The 18,108-nt window shown below is 60.3% G+C and overlaps 1 protein-coding gene across 2 annotated transcripts; it reads left to right on the top strand.

The window, feature by feature from the left end:
• Window positions 1–1,371: 1,371 nt before the first annotated feature.
• On the top strand, window positions 1,372–18,017 carry PPP1R9B (protein phosphatase 1 regulatory subunit 9B). Of its 2 annotated transcripts, none has more exons than XM_054585386.1 (10): window positions 1,372–3,240; window positions 7,362–7,494; window positions 8,793–8,913; window positions 10,763–10,867; window positions 11,927–12,062; window positions 12,633–12,767; window positions 12,896–12,949; window positions 15,637–15,866; window positions 16,169–16,265; window positions 16,453–18,017. In XM_054585386.1, exons 1-10 carry the CDS (start codon window positions 1,867–1,869, stop codon window positions 16,504–16,506), a joined length of 2,439 nt encoding a protein of 812 aa, XP_054441361.1. In that variant the 5' UTR covers window positions 1,372–1,866; the 3' UTR covers window positions 16,507–18,017. The 2 variants fall into 2 exon arrangements, with proteins under 2 accessions (XP_054441361.1, XP_054441360.1); XM_054585385.1 differs by having other exon boundaries at window positions 12,633–12,785.
• The last annotated feature ends 91 nt before the right edge of the window (window positions 18,018–18,108 follow it).

The following is an 18,108-nucleotide window of genomic DNA, read 5'->3' as shown; positions in this document are numbered from 1 at the left end:
GCGGAGGGGTGGGAGGATTGCCTTTGACAGCCCTTCTAGGCAAGGGGTGGAGAGAGTGGGAGATTGGGAAGAAGAGGAAGAGGATGGAAGGGAAGAGGGCGGGGGAGGAGGCAGAGGCCGCAGGAAGGCCTAAAATGCAGGAAGCAGCTGGGAGTGGGGGGGAGGCTTTGTGCCTGAGTTATTCTCTGGGTCCTAGGGTCCACAATGTTCATTATTTTCCAGGATCTGTGGAGTGAAGCAGTGCATCTGGACCTGTCATGGTTAGAGGGTGGACCTCGACTCCCAGGAGGGAGCTGGGGAGGAGTAGAGGGCAACCCCAGCCCCGCTGTGTATGGGGGTGGTGATGTGGGGGGAGCATCAAAACAGCTTTCTGGGTTGCCAAGACAGAGGATGTGTAGGACACAGCCACCGTAGCCCTTCCTCCCTGCACACGTTTGCACAGAGTGGCCAGCATCCTGTAGATCAGAGACTTAGCCTAGAGCTCTCACTGGTAAAACTTTGTCCCCAGGCCTCCAGAATAGCTCCTCCAAAATTCCTGCTTTCCGTATGAGAGGCAAGATGCTACTAGGGGCATGAAGACAGGGATCTGCCCCCTCCTGTTTAGCTAAGGGGCAAAGCAGGCAAGTGACAGGGCACGGTCTTCAGACTTCCAAAGGGAAAAAGGCCAGTTTGGGTGATGAGGACCATTTCCTTTCTCCAGTTCCCTTCTTCCTCCACCACAAGGCCAGCAACACTGGGGCCAAGGTTTCACAACTTAGAGGGTGGGTACAAAAGGTTCCCTATGGGAAGTTGTTGAAAATGCAGATTCCGGGGCCAGGCCGCAGAGAATCTGCTTCACAAAGTTTGGGGAGGGCCCACATATCTGAATTTTTTTTAATTTAAAATCCTGGAGAGACTTTGCTGCTGATGGCCTTGAACCATACTCGGGGGCTCAAAGACCCTGAAGGAAATAATCCGTTGCCCCTCTCCACGACTTTTGGAGTGAAAAGAGGCAGCACTGAGGGCACTGTGGCTGGATTGCCTCCCCTCAATATATAGTGGGGGTGCGGTTATGTGGGCTGTGATAAGCTGCAGTCAGAGGTCGGGATGGAAGCGGTGAAAACGACTGGCCAGGGGCTAGGGTCAGCGGAAGGCTGTCGGCGAGGGACCAGCGAGGAACCCGGAGGGGATACGACCGGGTGGAGGGGAAGGGGAGGGCTCACAAACGCCGGCCCCGGAAATCCGATCCCTCTAGGACCCAGAGGTGCCAGTTCCCCAGCGGCGGCGGCGAGAAGGGCAGCCGCTCGATCTTGGGCAGCCGCCGCTCGGGCAGAGCCAGAGAAAGACCGAGGCTCGGGGCACGGGGGGGAGGGAGGGAGGGAGGGTGGAGCGGCGGCGGAACGGCCCGGGACGGCCGAGCAGCCATGGGAGCTGGGGTGCCGGGCCCCCCGAGAGCCAAGGTCCCTGGCCGGGGTGGGGGGCGCCCGGGCTGCCAGCCCCGCTGACACCGCCTCGGACGATGTGAGCCGGCGCCTCTGCCGCTGCTTCGCGGGCAGGGCGCGCGGTCCCACCAGCCCCGCCGCCGCTTTTCTAATTTGGTTGGGAGGTGACCGGACCAGGCTGCTGGGGCTTTGGAAGAGGGGCTGGCTGTCTTTGGCAGCTTGATTGGGGGAGGCGACCCACACAAGGCGCTCGGAGGGATTTTTCCCCCCATTTTTTTTAAGCGGCCTTAACTGTCTTTGGCAGCTTGCTTTTGCGGGGAGCCTATAAAAGGCCTTTCGGGGTTTCTTTTCTCGGGGGGGAGGGGGCGGTGGTCCCGACTTGGCCAGCCGCCTGTTGGAGGGGGGGAGCGGGAAGCGGGGGCATGCGAACCCGGCTCCCCCCACCATGATGAAGACGGAGCCGCGGGGGCCCGGGGGTCCCCTCCGGAGCGCCTCGCCGCACCGCAGCGCCTATGAAGCGGGCATCCAAGCGCTGAAGCCGCCCGACGCGCCCGGGCCCGACGATGCACCCAAGGCAACCCACCACAAGAAATATGGCTCCAACGTCCACCGCATCAAAAGTATGTTCCTGCAGATGGGCACCACGGCGGGGCCGCCGGGAGAGGCGGGCGGCGGCGCGGGCCCCACCGAGGCCCCGCGGGCGTCGGAGCGCGGCGTGCGCCTGTCGCTACCCAGGGCCAGCAGCCTGAACGAGAACGTGGACCACAGCGCCCTGCTCAAGCTGGGCACCAGCGTGTCCGAGCGTGTGAGCCGCTTCGACTCCAAGCCCGCGCCCTCCACGCAGCCCGCGCCGCCGCCGCACCCGCCGTCCCGGCTGCAGGAGACGCGGAAGCTATTCGAACGGAGCGTCCCGGCGGCCGCGGGCGGCGACAAGGAGGCGGCGGCGCGGCGGCTGCTGAGGCAGGAGCGCGCGGGCCTGCAGGACCGGAAGCTGGACGTCGTGGTGCGCTTTAACGGGAGCACCGAGGCTCTGGACAAGCTGGACGCCGACGCCGTGTCGCCGACGGTCAGCCAGCTCAGCGCCGTTTTTGAGAAGGCCGACTCGAGAACCGGCCTCCACCGCGGACCCGGGCTCCCCAGGGCCGTGGCCACCGGGGCTCCCCAGGTCAACTCGAAGCTGGTCAGTAAGCGGTCTCGGGTGTTCCAGCCGCCGCCCCCACCGCCCGCCCCGTCGGGGGATGCCCCAGCCGAGAAAGAGCGCGGCCCCGGAGGGCAGCAGCCCCCGCAGCACCGAGTGGCTCCCGCCCGGCCGCCCCCCAAGCCCCGGGAGGTGCGCAAGATTAAACCGGTGGAGGTGGAGGAGAGCGGGGAGTCGGAGGCCGAGGCGGCGCCTGGGGAGGTGATCCAGGCGGAGGTGACGGTCCACGCGGCCCTGGAGAATGGCAGCACCTTGGCAACCACAGCCAGCCCCGCACCCGAAGAGCAGAAGGCCCAAGCGGCCCCCGAGAAAGAGGCGGCGACCCTGGCGGCGCCTGAGAGAGGGGTGGGCAATGGCCGGGCCCCGGATGTGGCCCGGGAGGAGGCAGATGAGTCCAAGAAGGAGGACTTCTCGGAGGCAGACTTGGTAGACGTGAGCGCCTACAGTGGTCTGGGGGAGGACTCTGGGGGCAGTGCCCTGGAGGAGGACGATGAAGACGACGAGGAGGATGGGGAGCCTCCCTATGAGCCCGAGTCGGGGTGCGTGGAGATCCCGGGGCTGTCGGAGGAAGAGGACCCGGCTCCAAGCCGGAAGATCCATTTCAGCACAGCTCCGATCCAAGTGAGTGAGCCCCGCTTCCGCCCCCGCGCCCCCCCATCAAGTGCACGCTGTCACCCCCCACCTCGCCAGCGCCAGCAGGGTTTGGCAGGCTGAGTCAGCCCCTTCCACTCTGCCCCCTTCCCAGAAGTTACCACCCTGAGGGGGGTGTGGGGGAGTTCCAGCTGTTTGTCAGAAAGGGGTAATTTTCAGGCCTGAGACGGGGGCGGGGGGGCAGGGGGGCGGCGGGGAAGGGAGTGGTGGCCTGCCAAGACCTGTCCTTAGGTTCCTTTGCCTGCTGCCCCGCCCAGCGCTCACGCCTCACAAGCCCTGCCCCTCAGGGGTCCTGAGACACCTGCTTTCCCTTTCCCTCCCAGACATTCTTCCTGCAGAGGTGCCAGAGGCAAAGGCTTGGGTGGTGGGAAGATGTGTGCGTGCCCGTCCAAGTGTGTCGTCAGGAGAGCCTCCCCACATCGGTCTTCACCCTACTCTGGGCAGGAGGGTGTCAGGGGAGCCCAGAATCACTCCCTGCGTTTCCCTCTATAGGAGTTGTATGGGCTGTGGGAGGGAGGAGCCAGGAACTTATCAAAACTAAGGTACAGGTAGCCCTTCCTCCATCCTGTCTGTAGCCCCCACCCCAACTTTGCAGAAGTGAAAGAGGGAAGCAGTTCTTTGAGGATGAGCTGGCCTGTGGCCATATGACTGGAGGTGGGGGGAAGGCCGGGGCTAGGGCCCTGTTTCTTGGGGTCTGTGTGGGCCAGGAGGAAGTGTTGGGTTTTCAGGGAATAGGCACTTTGCGTTGCCCTAAGGGGTGGGCCAGGCCTTCAGCAGGTCAGGGAGGAGAGGGTGGGGCTGGAAAACCCCCAGGGAACCTGGCAACAGCCTGCATGCCTTTGCTCTTGACTGCTCAATAGGACAGGCTCCCATGGCCTCAGCAGGCTGGAGGCGCTCTTGTCACATTCTCTGGAAGAGGGATGGAGGCTGCCCCTTCTGGGGTCTCTCAGTTTGTCCCCTCCCATCCCCACCACCACTCTTGGTGATCGCTTTGTTGATCACACCAGTGCCCTGAGTTCCTCTGGAACCTGCTGGTTGCGGAGGAGGGGAGGCCTTCCCTGGGGAGACTGAAGAACCTCAGGCCACCCCCCCCCCACCGCCGCCGCCACTTCCTTCCCCCGTCCACTTTTAACTGCCACATTCAGCCTAGATGACTCTTACCACCCGTGGGTCAGTGGCCCAGTCTGGTGTATGGGAGGGCCAAGCCCCTGGACTTGCCTTGGTCTGAATCCTGCCTCTACCTCTCCTTAGTCAAACCTATCTGTTTGCTAGTGGTTTCCATAACTCCACCTGGACACTGAGGCTCTCCTGGCTTCCCCTCACCCACCAGAGTATCTTAACCTGTCCCTCTCAACAAGAGTCCTGGAAGGTGCTACTCCCGCCAGGCCAGCCCCTTCCCCAAGATGACCTTAGAAGTCCTTTCTCGACCCTTCCCTTGCCCTGAGGCGCCGAGATCCTGGAGGGAACTGAGGATTATGGTGTTTCTTGCGACACTAAGGAAGAGAGTAGGGACCACTGAGAGAAGTCAGGACCCCATCACCAACTCCACCAGTTCTCTGAGCCGCCTGATCCCCTCGGAGGTGGAATTTGGTCTTTCAGTCCCGGGCCTCTGACTGTCTATATTTGACACCTTACCCTGATTTTTGGGTAAAAAATAGCGCACGATTTGGAGCAGTGCTCCTGACTCCCTGGTGACTGTTGCCGGCCTGAGTGTGGGAGCCAGTGGCCTGTGGCGCTGCCTTATTGTGTCTGACTTTTGACCTTGCAGGGGATTTCTTCCTCTCCACCCTGGGCAGCAGTCCCCATTTTTCCTGTCCCTGCCCCCAGCCTGCACTGATACTAAGTCCAGGGCCTTGTGTCCTGCTGATGACCCAATTATTGCCTTTATGGCTGAGGACAGAGAGCCCAGTGCCAGATTGTTACCTGGGGCAGGGGCCTGGGCCCCGGGCCCTCTGATTGGCTGGCGCATCATGGTGGGCAGTGCGACCAGCCGCCTGGGGCCCTTGAGCCCGAGGCCTGGGTTTCCCGCAGAGGGGCAGCATTTACAAAGAGGATGAGGGCAAAACCCAGGCTGTGAGGGTGTTTTAGAGGTCACTGTGCATGTGTGTTAGTGTGCGCACACTTGCATACACGTGCGTGGGGGGAGGGGTTTGGTGACCCAGGCCGCCGCAAAGACTGAGGGATAAAGGGATCCTGACTGAGATGCAAAAGTGGTTCAAAGCCAGTTTGCCGGTCCGTGCTCACACCAGCTCCTGTCCTGGGGCCTGGGGCATGTGTGCAAGGAGGACAAAGTCACAGGTGACCCAACCACCAGGGCCCAGCTGGGTGCAGTCTCACCCTGCCCTTCTGCTGGCTAACACAGGGCAGCGGACCTGGCATCTTGCACCACGTGCAGGCGGGGCGGCCCCCCCTCCAGGGGGCTCAGAGGCTGCTGGCCGGGTGTCAGGAGGGCAGGCCAACTGCCCGCTGCACAACTGATGATGAGCTTTAAGGGCCTGAGCTTGGGTTTCCCTGATGCTGTGAAATTGAGGACAGTGAGTTAAGTGGTCACATAACCCCCTCCCCTAGCCGGGCCTCTAGTCCTGCGAACCTCACCCTGGGAGGGGGCCTCTGGGGTGGGCGGGGGAGGACACCGAGGAGCCCACGTGAAGCTGAGACACAGGAGTACTGCCAGGTGCTCGTGGGACCCTGGAGGAGAGGGGGCCCTATCAGGTGCCTTGGAGCAGACAGCGCCCACTCCAGCATCTCAGGCCTCAGGTCCAGCCCCCTGACAGCTGCGCCCACCTTTCCTCGCCCCCGCGTACCCAACCTGTGGCTGCGGGCATTGAAGCTCGGCACCCTACATGGCGCTCATTAACCTCCCACTGGGGCCTCCCTGCCTGGCCCAGAATTAGGCACTCCCGCAGAGCCCCTGCCTGTCTCCCCTGTTCTTTGGAGGAGGGTAGGGCTGGGGGAGCCTCCTCTTGCTGAGAGACATGGGAAGCAGTGACAGCAGAAGAGCAGGGGGACAACAAAGCAGAGCTGGCCTTGGGGCGACCACGAAGGCTGGATTCACTGGGGACAGTGTCAGAGGGCTGCCACCTCCCCCATATCCTTGTCTCACCAGGGCCCAGGGCACTGGGGGTAGGGGCCAACCTCACAGAGGAGAGCCGTGGTCCTGGAGGGAGACCGAGGCCTGGCCATGCTGGCCGGGCCATGGGGTTCTCTCCCGCCTCAGGTGGAAAGCCTGCCCTTTCTGCACGAGGGTGGAGGTGCTCCTTCCTGCCTCCCTCCCCAACCCTGGCCTCGGCTTCAGGGTCGTGTCAGCTCGGTCCTGGGTGCCCCTCTGCCTCTTCATCCCTGTCTCTCCTGCTCCCCACCCCCTCACTGTGTCTCACACCCGCTCCCTCCTCTCTCCCCATCTGGCATCCTCAGCATCTCCATTCTTTCTCCCCTCCTCCTCTTCCCCTCTTCTCCTGCTCAACCTGTTCCTTCCACTATTCTGCCGTCTGTGTCTTTGTCCACCCTCACCTCAGCCTGGCTCTCCCTCATCTCTTTTTTTTCATTTTTATTTATTGATTTGAGAGAGAGAGACATTGATTTATTGTTCCATTATTTTCACATTTGTTGGTTGCTTCTTGCATGTGTCCTCACAGAGATCGAGCCCACATCCTTGGCATATCGAGACGACACTCTAACCCACTGAGCCATCTGGCCAGGGCCTCATCTCTCACTTTCTGTTCGCCCTTGTCTATGTGTTTTTCCCTGACCTGGGGACCTGGGTTCCGGAGTCTGACATTTCCACCAGCGCAGCCCTTCCTTTCCTTCTACAACGGGCAACGCTTATGCCATCTGGGTTGCAGAAGAGAATATAATGGTGTGGAGTGGACAAAGCTGTGTCCCTTTCTCTCTTGCCCCATGGGCATCAGAACTAGAAGGACCATCGCTCCAAGCTGGGGCTATCGTAGGGCTGGGGGAGGCCTTACCTCGACCTGTGTGGGGTGGAGAAAGCCTGTGGTAGGGGGGGAGCATCGGTGGGTAGCACAACCTGCCCTCTTGGCCTCCCCGAGCCAGTTCTGCCCTTGCCCTCTGACAAGCGGCCCCCTCCCCAGGTGTTCAGCACCTACTCCAACGAGGACTACGATCGTCGAAACGAGGATGTGGACCCCATGGCGGCCTCTGCGGAGTATGAACTGGAGAAGCGGGTGGAGAGGTTGGAGCTGTTCCCGGTGGAGCTGGAGAAGGGTGAGAGGCCAGGGCTGGCCCCGGGAGTCCCTCTCTGGCTGCAGCTTCCGCCCTGGGCCCCCATCAGCACTGCTGCCACAGCCACGTGGACTCCAGTCCAGCTCCCAGCTCCCACCACCAGGCCTGTGTGCTCCTTCGGTTGCCAGGTTCCCGCGAACGCCGTGGGCTCCCTGGGCTGTGCGCTGGCCAGGCATGATGGGAGATCTATGGGGGCGGCAGACGTGGATGCAACAGTCATGTGCAACTGTGCCCTTGTGCACCGTGATAGTGCTGGGGGGGCATGGGGGGGGCCAAAATGGCAGCATTTTACAGGAGACCTGAACAGACCCAGGGGATCGGGGGTTCCCCAAGGAAGTGATGCTTGAGTTGAGCTCTGAAGAGGAGGCATTCTGGGGAGTGTGCAGGAAAGAGAGAGGACAGGCTGGGCTGCATTTGGATAGTGAGGGGAAGAAGGGAGTGCAAACAAAGCCTCAGAAACCACGTGAGGGACGTTATTTCTAAGATGGACTGGACGCCTTTGCTAGGTGTGGGAAAGGTATTCCATCCAGAAAGACCGCTCCAGGCTGTGATGTGGGGAGAAAGGCTCTAAGAGCACTGTGGTGTGGGCAGGGTGATGGCCGTGCGGGAAGTGGGTGGACTCGTGAGGTCCCAGAGAGGTCGACTGGGCAGGGTCTGGTGGTGGTTTGGCTTGGGCAGAGGCTGTGACCAGGAGGGAGGAGTCCGGGTGGCTCCCAGACCCCATGAGGGCGTGGCAGACAGGAAGAGCCTGTTTGTGGGGGGAGATCATGAGCTTGGGTGGCAGAGGCCCATGGGACCAGGGCCGGGGGCAGCTGTGGAGAGGGGAGTGGGCCTGAGGGGAGAGAAGAGCGGGGGCCTTTGGTCATTGAGGCAGTGCGCGTGGTTGAGACCGCTTAGAGAAGACGAGCCCGTGCCACTGCCCCCACTCGATCCTTCCACACACCCTCATCTGCACACACAGTCGTCTCTGGCCCTCCCATGTCAGTCACCCTCAGCAGGCCCTGCTGCCCATCCGTTCTTTGGGTGGACAAAGGGCAGGGAGTGGCCCAATAGCATCCTAGTTAACTTGGCAGAGAAGGTAGACGAAACCGCACCCCTTCCCTAATGGTGGGACACTCCCGAGCATGGGGGACTGTCCCTGAGGTTAGGTAGGGCCATGCTCCAGAGTGAGGGTTGGGGGCAGCTCGCACTCTGTCTCCTGTAAGCCCTGAGCTAGAGTTCCTCATCCCTCCCTCCATGCCCCGCCACCCACCGCCTTCTCACCGCCCTCTGCTCCACAGACTCCGAGGGCCTGGGCATCAGCATCATCGGCATGGGCGCCGGGGCAGACATGGGCCTGGAGAAGCTGGGCATCTTCGTCAAGACTGTGACTGAGGGCGGCGCAGCCCATCGGGATGGCAGGTACCGCCTCTCCCTTCCCCACCAGCCATCTTCTGTAGGGCAGGCCACTGAGCCGGGACGAGCCACTGCCTGTGTGGGGCTCAGATGTTCGTGCAGCAGCAGTGAACAGGACAGGTGGAAGCCCCTCTCTCAGGGCGCTTGCATTCTCGGGGGGGCTAAATATGGGGGCTGGTTTTGGGTTTTGGGGGAGGTGTCGGGCCATGGTAGGGAGAGCAGGAGCGTGGAGGCCATGTGCCTGGTGGAGTGCATTTGCACGTGCTTTCCTTCATTCAGCAAGCACCCAGTCCCTGACTGCGCTAGGGCTGGTGCCAGGTCCTGGGGAGTCGGTGATGAGGACCTTGCCCTTCGAAGCATGTCATGTGGTGAGACTGTCAAGTGGACACCCAAAAAATAGTGACAGGGAGGAAAAATACAGGGTGCCATGAAGGCATAAAAAGGAGGGGTTGACTTCTCTGGGTATCAGGGAAGGCTTCTTGGAGGAAGTGTCCTAGGCGCTGAGACCTGAAGGATGAACAGAAGATAGCCTAAAAGAGTATCATGTTCAGGAGGCTTGAGGCAAGGGACTAAAAGCAGGTGGTTATGGCCGCAGCCTGGAGAGCAAGGGGATCCAGGGGTATGGTGTGGCTAGAAGGATTGGTGGGCGTGTGCCTGGAGAGGAAACTGCTGCTTGTGGGCGTGTGGGCGTGTGTGCCTGTGTTTTGGCATATGAGACCGGAGGGGTTATCTGGGTCATCAGGTTCTGGGAGGCTTCCGGGAATCCTGGGAAGCCCAGTGATGCCTCTGTGCACCGCTCCGCTGCACGCGGATTGCAGCAGGGAAGTGGGACAGGCTTTAGGGCAAGGTTGTCTTAAGTTGGAGGTTGACGTCGGGGGTGCCTTGTTGTGGTTCCTCCAGACCCAGACCCCTTCCATGTGACAGAGGCAAGTGGGTATCCCTGTGAGGGCTGGGTGACTTCGGGGTCATGTTGCTAGATGTGATGATGCCTCATTCTGGGGGCGTTCTGCATGAGGCAGGGACAAAGGACAGTGAAAAGGAAGATGAGAGTCCCTACTCTTTTACTTACCCACCTCATGTGGGCTTTCCAGAACCTTTCCTGTAGTCCCCTGGTTGGCAGCTTGGGGAGCATGTGTGCAAGTAGAGTGTGTGTCCACGAGCTTGTGCTCACACGCGAGGCGTGTGGAGGTGAAGTGTTTACAATAGGCTCTGTCCTCCGCTTCCACATGGGAGCCCTGAGAGAAGGCCCGGAGCTCCGGGGGAGGTGGCTGTGGAGGAAGAATGGGGTCAGGGGTCCCTTCAGCTGGCCAGGCTGGACCACCCCCATCCCTCTCATGTGGAGAACAAGGGCTTCCAGCGCCACAGCTGGAATGTGTTGGGGGCTGTGCACCTACATCTGGTTGAGGGGACCCTTTGGGACAGAACGTGAACACAAGTGTGTTATGCAGGCCTTAAACAGTGGGAAGGAAATCTTTAGACTCAGGTCTGTGCAAACGTGTATGTGTGAGAGGCTGCGGGCTCTCGCTGGTACGCATGGTGGTGATGAGCTCTGTGGCTGTCACACTGCTCTGTCGGGTGTGATGGGGGAGGAGCCAAGAGTGTGATTGTCATGGGAAGGGAGCTTGCCACCACTCCTGGTCCTGGAGACCTGAGTGTGCTTTGCTTGCCCAGGTCTCTGCCCACAGGTGAGTCTGGCTGGTACCTGATCCTTAGGCCTCATGCATTTTATGCAGGTAGACAAAGTACCAGATCCCTGTGGGGACTGAGCCTTGAGTTTCTGATGGGAAGGGGGCCACCTCGCCCCCAGCACCACAGTTCGCCTCATGACCCCCCTAACCAATGTCACCTCCCCTAGGATCCAGGTGAATGACCTCCTGGTGGAGGTGGACGGAACCAGTCTGGTGGGAGTGACCCAGAGCTTCGCAGCCTCTGTGCTCCGGAACACCAAGGGCCGCGTGCGGTGAGGCCCAGGAGGGCAGGGAGGGCGGGGAGTGGGAGCAGGCGGGAGGCTCGGCCCTCATTTGGCCACTGTATCTACTTGCCCGGCACACACAATCAAGGTTCTGGGTGGCCCAGCTTGTAAACGACATCCCACTGCCTCCTGCCCAAAGGAATTGCTGTGCCCATGTCCCCTGCCTGGCCTGCCTTCGCTTCCTGAGCCCTTGACCACTGCTGGCCACCAGCACTTGGGCTTCAAGGCCCACTGTCCCCAGCACCTCCAAACTGGCCTCTTGGGCTCGTTCTTCCCCCTGCCTGTCCTGACTCATTCATTGAAGAACCAAGATGTACAGGGAGAACACCAGGCCAGTTGGGGTCGCTCCACTGGGCATTTCATCCCTTCCTCCTCACCTGCCCTGCGTAATCCTGGGTGCACTTCCTCCCTGGCCTGTCGATTAAGGGGGTTGCGTTAGAACCTCCCTGTGTCCCTCTCTGGCAAACCCTTTAGGGACCACTCCCTGCCCCCTCCAAGAGGGGCACTGCCACCAGGAAAGGGTGGTGGAGAGAAACAGGATGTGGGTGGCCACGGAGAGGAGGGGCTGGTGCCTGGAAGTTCCACTGTTTCCTCTCCATCCTAATCTCCAGTCAGCATCATCCCGCCCCTTCCTGAAGCTCAGGGCCTTATAGCGAATGCAGGATACCCCTCCACAGCCCCTGCCCTCCCGGGCTGGGCCAGCTTCGCCATCCCGTCTTGTTTCCTCCCACGTGGTGGGGTCAGAACCCCTACACTGGCAGCTCCTGAATTCATGTCCCCTGCAGCCCAACGTGAATTCTGGCTACCATCGCCCCTCCCCCAAACTGGCCAGGAGGAGGGCTAGTGGGCCATTGCCTCTCCTGGGAAGGAAACCCAATAAGGGCCCCCAGCTCCCGCATTTATTATTAACATTCTGCAGTACTCAGCCCTCTCATTTCACCTCCCCTGGGAGGGCCTGGGTGTGGAGAGAGGAGTACCGGCCCGGAGGATGGTGGCATTACCCAGCTGAGGACGGAGGCAAAGGGGATGACACTGGTGCCCCTGCAGGTTTATGATCGGCCGGGAGCGGCCTGGCGAGCAGAGCGAGGTGGCTCAGCTAATACAGCAGACCCTGGAACAGGAGCGGTGGCAGCGGGAGATGATGGAGCAGAGATACGCCCAGTATGGAGAGGATGATGAGGAGGTAGGGACTCTTGGCCTGGCTGCCAGCCTCATCGCCCCCTGGTGGCTGGATGGAGGTTTACAGCCGTCCTCTGCCTCTACACCTTTCTTAGGCCTTGTGAAGAAGCCCAGAGCATCATCCCCTATCCTAGGGGAGCCCCCAGTCTGAGGGAGGTGATGCAGACCCTTCCCTCCATGAACCCCGAGTCTCATGGAGGAGTCACACCCTCTTTCTTCAAAATAGAGTTTTCCAAAGAGCTCCCACTCTGAGGGGAAGACATAGCCCCTAACCTCAGGGGATATAATCAGAGGAAGAAGACAGCTCCAGACCTCAGGGGACCCATAGTTTGGGGGGGAAAGCACAGGCTTTTCTTCAGGGGTCACAGTCTTATGGGGGAATTACCCATGCCTTCAGGGGAAGACATAAACCATGCCTCTGATACGGGCCCCAGTGTGACGAGGGAGGCATGAACCAAACCCCATAAGTGGCTCAAGTCTGACAGGGGCAGACTATTGCCAGTCTAAGCCCTGGTTGTCAGGCCTGAGGGAGGCTGGGATGGGCAGGGTACATGGCATCCTATCTCCTTCGCAGACAGGAGAGTATGCCACTGATGAGGATGAGGAGCTGAGCCCCACGTTCCCAGGGGGCGAGATGGCCATCGAGGTGTTTGAGTTGGCGGAGAATGAGGATGCCTTGTCCCCTGTCGACATGGAGCCCGAGAAGCTGGTGCATAAGTTCAAGGAGGTGGGAGGAGAGGGTCCTCGGGGTGGTGGAGGGTGAAGGCAGGCCAGCCTCCCTCCCTGCAGCTCTGCCTACCCCCACGAGCGCTGAGCGCCTGCCCCTCTCCCCCACAGCTCCAGATCAAGCACGCTGTGACTGAGGCAGAGATCCAGCAGCTGAAAAGAAAGGTGAGGGGGTGTGTGGAACAGGGAGGAACGGGGTCTGAGGGCTGGAGGGAGAGTCTTCCACCCTCGTGCCTGGACACACTGACACTTGCCTACCATATGCCAATCGCAGGCACTATAGGGCAAGCTATTCGGAGGCAAGGGAGGGCAGTAATAGGAGCTTGAGCTCTGGACCCATCTGCTCCACCACTCACTTGCTGCTCTGTGTCTTAGTCTCCTCACCGATAAGATAGGGTCATAATAGTACCAACACCATAGGATCGTTGTGACGATTAAATGAGATAATATGTGGAAAGTCCTTAGCGCGGTGTCTGACACATCACAGGTGCTCAGTAAAAGGTACAGTTAGCTACAGTATTATACTGAAGCACACTAACTTACACTCTGGATGTCTTCATGTTGTTCCACGTGCGTCCTCTACATACAGGGCCAGTGATAAATGCAGACTGCCCAGAGATACACATAGGCACACACCAGCCCAGACCCCAGGCACGTAATACCCACAGAGCCATCCACCCAAGCACCTGCTCTACAGAGACAGAACACGGAGATGCTGGACCCTTGTTTCATGTGACATTACACCCAGGTACCTCAGCCTGGATATATAGATGCTCTCTGCACTGCTCTGTTAGAAGACGCTCAGGCACAACCATCGCGCAGTAGATTGTCACAGGGCATGTACCTTCTCACAGAGATGCTGGTGCTCCCAGATGGTGACACACACATGACACACACAACCACGCATATGCACCATGCTCATACACCCACACGAGCACGTTGGATGCTAATGCTCGCCGGCATGGAGATGCACAGACTTTATATTAAACATCTGCGTTGGGCCCCTGCTGGGCTTAGACATTAGGAGTCCCAGCTCCCGCGGGGTTTCCAGTGTGGTGGGGAGAGGCGAGTGTACACAGAGCCATGGGAACACAGTGTACCCAGGTACACGTATGTGTGCACGCCCACATGTGGGTCCGCACCCACTGTGCATGGAGAGAGAAGAGCATGAGGCTGAGCGTTGGGGGGAGGGCAGGGTTTAGATGACTGAGGCAGAGGAGAGGCACCGCTGGCAGGAGACGAGCTCGAGCTCAGAGGCTGCCTGTGGGAGGAGGCCCGTGGGCTGGAGCAGCCGTTCCCGTGGGGGAGAGGTAGAAGCAGAACTGGGTGGTGGGGGTGGGCAGTAGCCGCGGTGTCCTGACTTCCTTCTCAGGACCCTAGCCTTGGACTTGTGGCCACCTGGGGGCCGTAAGGGGGAAGGCCACTGCCTTTGAAGGCAGAGGTCACAAGGGTAGGTGGACAGGACTTGGAGGCCAAGAAACTTCAAGGCCTGTGTGGGCCAGGGCTGCCCGGAGTGTGGCAGAGGGTATGGAAGGGAAGGGTGGGTCAGAGCTGCATTTCTGAGGTCAAGATGGCAGGCCACATTCCTGGGTGGGTGCAGAGCATGAAGGGGAGGGGGAGTCGAAGGTGTGTTCATGCTTCAATCAGTAAACAGCTGTTGGGTGCCTTCTCGGTGCCCAGCGCTATTCAGTTCCTGTGACGGGCAAAAGCAGATGCTTGCCCTCGTGCAGCTTAGAGCCTGCACACCAATGACAGTATCGTTACAGGTTGACATGGGGCTTCGTAGGAGAGGACAGGGTTGCTGAGCTCCTAAAGCAGCAAGACCTGATCCGGGCTCGGGGTGGGGGGCCGGGGGCAGGGAACTGTGCTGTTGGAGATTCTCGCAGGAGACTTCTCTGGGGAAGTGACACTCTGAGCAGACAACCCAAGGATGAGCTAGTGGGAAGTGATGAGGCGAGGAGGAGGGGAGATGGGAGCGCTCCGGGCAGAGGATAGAGCACGGGCAAATGCTGCTTGCTGGGAGGGAAGCTGGCAAGCCTGAGGATCTGTAGGAAAACCTGTGTGGCTGGAACATAGAGAGCGACTGGCGTTTGCAGCCAACAGGTGGAGCAGCAGGCAGGGGCTTGGGGCTGGGTGATGGGGTGGTGGTGAAGTGATGGCACCTTTGAACAGGGGTATGCTAGACAGGGAAGGGGCAGTAGGTATCTGTGGGTGGGGCTGGACTTAGGGCATGGTGCCTACGAGGAGTTGGAAGTGATGTTGGGCTGGAGCTCAGGACTCAGGGCTCTGAGTGCACAAATGGGGTGTGGGAGGTGAGAGAGAGAGAGAGCAGAGCCTGCAGGACTGAGCTGTTGCAGCTGCACTGGGGTGGCCTGGGAGCTGGGAGAGGAGCCAGGACTATTGACACTACAGAAGCAGGGACTGGTCAGTAGGGCCAGAGGTGCAGAGAGGGGACGAGGCAATGGTGACCTTCCAAATCCACCACCTCACTGAGGCCCTTGTGGGCCTGGCAAGTCAGGAATCACTCCTGTTCCACAGCTCGGAAGACTGAGACTGAAGACAGAAGCTGCCTTGCCCTAAGTCGCAGCTAATCAGTGACTAACCCAGCCTCCTGCCTTCTAGGAATGTGGTACTGCGTCAGGGACTCCGGCTGGGAGCTCTGAGGCTGAGGTCCCACCTCTTCCCTCTCCAGTTTCAGGTCTCAGGCTCAGCCATGTAAGAGTTAGTAGCTGGGGAGTGGTGGGCTTCCTGTCTGCAGGGATCATCCAGAGGCTCTGGCACCAGTGCAGGGTGGGGTGCACCTGGGCTCCCTCCAGCTTCCACCAACCCGGGGCCACCCTTTCCGCTCTCAGCTGCAGAGCCTGGAGCAGGAGAAGGGGCGGTGGCGGGTGGAGAAGGCCCAGCTGGAGCAGAGTGTGGAGGAGAACAAGGAGCGCATGGAGAAGCTGGAGGGCTACTGGGGCGAGGCCCAGAGCCTGTGCCAAGCTGTGGATGAGCACCTGCGGGAGACCCAGGCCCAGTACCAGGCCCTGGAGCGCAAGTACAGCAAGGCCAAGCGCCTCATCAAGGACTACCAGCAGAAGTATGTGGCCAGGGGGGCTGGAGGCTGGGGGTCCTGGACCGAGGGAGCGCTGGGGGGCCTTTGGTGGCAGTCCCTCTCCATTCTCGGCTGAGGGAGGTGAGAGCACGGCAGTTGGAGAGCCCCATGGTGGCGGCACCTGGGCCCAGAGGCATGGGGAACACCTGGGCACCCCTGACCTGACAACGGGGGGAGGGCAGAGCTGTCCAGTTAGAGCTGAGGACAAGGTTGAAGACCCTGATACTTCCTGGATGGCGGCCAGGCCACACACCCTTACCCACCACCTGTCCCCCACTGATCACCAGGGAGATTGAGTTCCTGAAGAAGGAGACTGCACAGCGCCGGGTTCTGGAGGAGTCGGAGCTGGCTAGGAAGGAGGAGATGGACAAGCTCCTGGACAAGGTAGGCCAGGGATGCTCTGAGGGCCGGGCCTTGTGGAGGGAGCAGCACCCACGTTGGACGCTGGAGGGTAGAAGGGGAGTCATGCTGCTGGCTGAGAGCGCAGGGTCATATCCGCTCCAGTGGGACCGAAGGGGCAGGGCCTCTGCCTGGTGCCCAGGCCTGACCTGCTCTCCCCTTTGTTTTCTAGATCTCAGAACTGGAAGGAAACCTGCAAACACTGAGGAATTCCAATTCTACTTAACAGGAATCTTTCCTTGACCAGACAATAATTAATCCTCTCCCATTGTCCTCCCTCCCCGTCCTCAATATTCCACCCCAACCCCTACCAGCCTGGGGACAGGTGCCCCGACTTCCCCACCCCTCTGCCCCACCTCCCCCAGCTTCAGGGACCAGAGGGCCCATATCACAGGCCCCGTTATGGTGGCCCCAGGCAGACAGGTGGCTGGAAGGATGGCCGCCTTCTTACCCCACGGGGCTGAGGCACAGAGGTCGAGGGATGCCGAGGGCCGGCCTGGGTGGTGGATGGACAGACACAAGGACCTGCAGACCAAACTGCCAGACTTTACAACCTCCAGCCTTTGTCTCTGGACTGGAATGGGGCTGGGGGCTCTCCCAGCATTTCACCACCTGGAGGCTGCTCCCTGCCCACAGGGCTCCTTGACTTGAGATTCTACCTTCCCGGCCCTTCCCGCTCCCCCATCATCGTGCTGTCTCTGTTTCATTCTGATCCTCCTGCTGGGAGGGGTTGCCTCCACGCCTCCTCCCATCCCTGTCTCCCCTCCCAGGAGGGACAGAGTCCACCCCGGAGCCTGGAGGCTGGGCCTGGCCCTGCACTGATTTCTCACATATCCTTCGGGAAAAGGGGAGTAAGAGTAGAAAAAGGGGGGCAGCAGCCCTCAATTTCTCCTTGTGCCTCCCCCTTGCCCTTCCCTGGTGCCAAATAGCCATAGCCTCTTCCTGGAACTGTTCAGTGGCCTCTCTGGTGTCCAGTTTCCTGGCCAAGCCTGGAGATGCCAGGGAGGAGAGGTGGTCAGCTTAGGGGGCCTGGCTGCAGAGACCCTGGTCTTAGGCAAAGGAGCATTTCTTACTGAGAGCCAGGGCCCCACGTGAAAGCCTTGTACTAACACCACAGAGATTCAGCCTCACCCCACCCACACCTGCACCCTTCCGATGTTTTGACTGGAGGGCAAAATTTTACTACTAAACTTTTTGGAGACCATGGCTGCCCTGCTGCCAGCCTGCTTTCTAAGTGGAATTGACTTGTTTCCTCACTTTAACCCCAAATTGGGGCTTGGACCAAGGGAGGTGAGACCCCTGCCCAGGTCCCCTCCCCTTTCAGAATCCATCTCTAATTTTGCCCTTTTCCGATGCCCCTGCCCCAGTCTGGGCTTTTGTTCATTTTTTAAACAGACAACCCCCGTCCCACCCGTTTGGCTTCTCCTCGTCCCCTATAAATAGACCATACCATCAATCAGTATTTCTCCGCCCCCCCACCCCCGTCCCCAGCCGCTTCCCTACCCCCCTGAAAGAGCTGGCTGTCTCAGTGCCCCGCCCTTGCACTTCTACGCCCCAGCGACGGAGGGGGCGGGGCCAGGTGGGTGGGGCCGCGGGCGCTTCCGGTTTCTCGGCTGGTGGCCGTCCCTGTCCCGCCCTCCGCAGGACTGCGTCTCTGTATATAATATATATATGTATGTATTGTTCCCGGTTTTGTACGGACCATGCCCTCTGTCAGGTCGTTCCCATAAAAGCAGCCCCCAGAGCCTCGCTGCCTGGTTTCTTGATTTGCGGGAGGATGGAGGGAAGGACAGATGCCAGTCTGTGCCCAGTGGTCCCCTCCCACCTG

The sequence above is a fragment of the Pteronotus mesoamericanus genome, unplaced genomic scaffold (assembly GCF_021234165.1).
Source record: "Pteronotus mesoamericanus isolate MK-2021 breed Mesoamerican mustached bat unplaced genomic scaffold, CSHL_Meso_final contig_84, whole genome shotgun sequence".
In the NCBI taxonomy this organism is placed as follows: Eukaryota; Metazoa; Chordata; class Mammalia; order Chiroptera; family Mormoopidae; genus Pteronotus; species Pteronotus mesoamericanus.
Note: the sequence above shows the minus strand (reverse complement) of the source record. Positions and strands in the feature narration are given on the sequence as shown.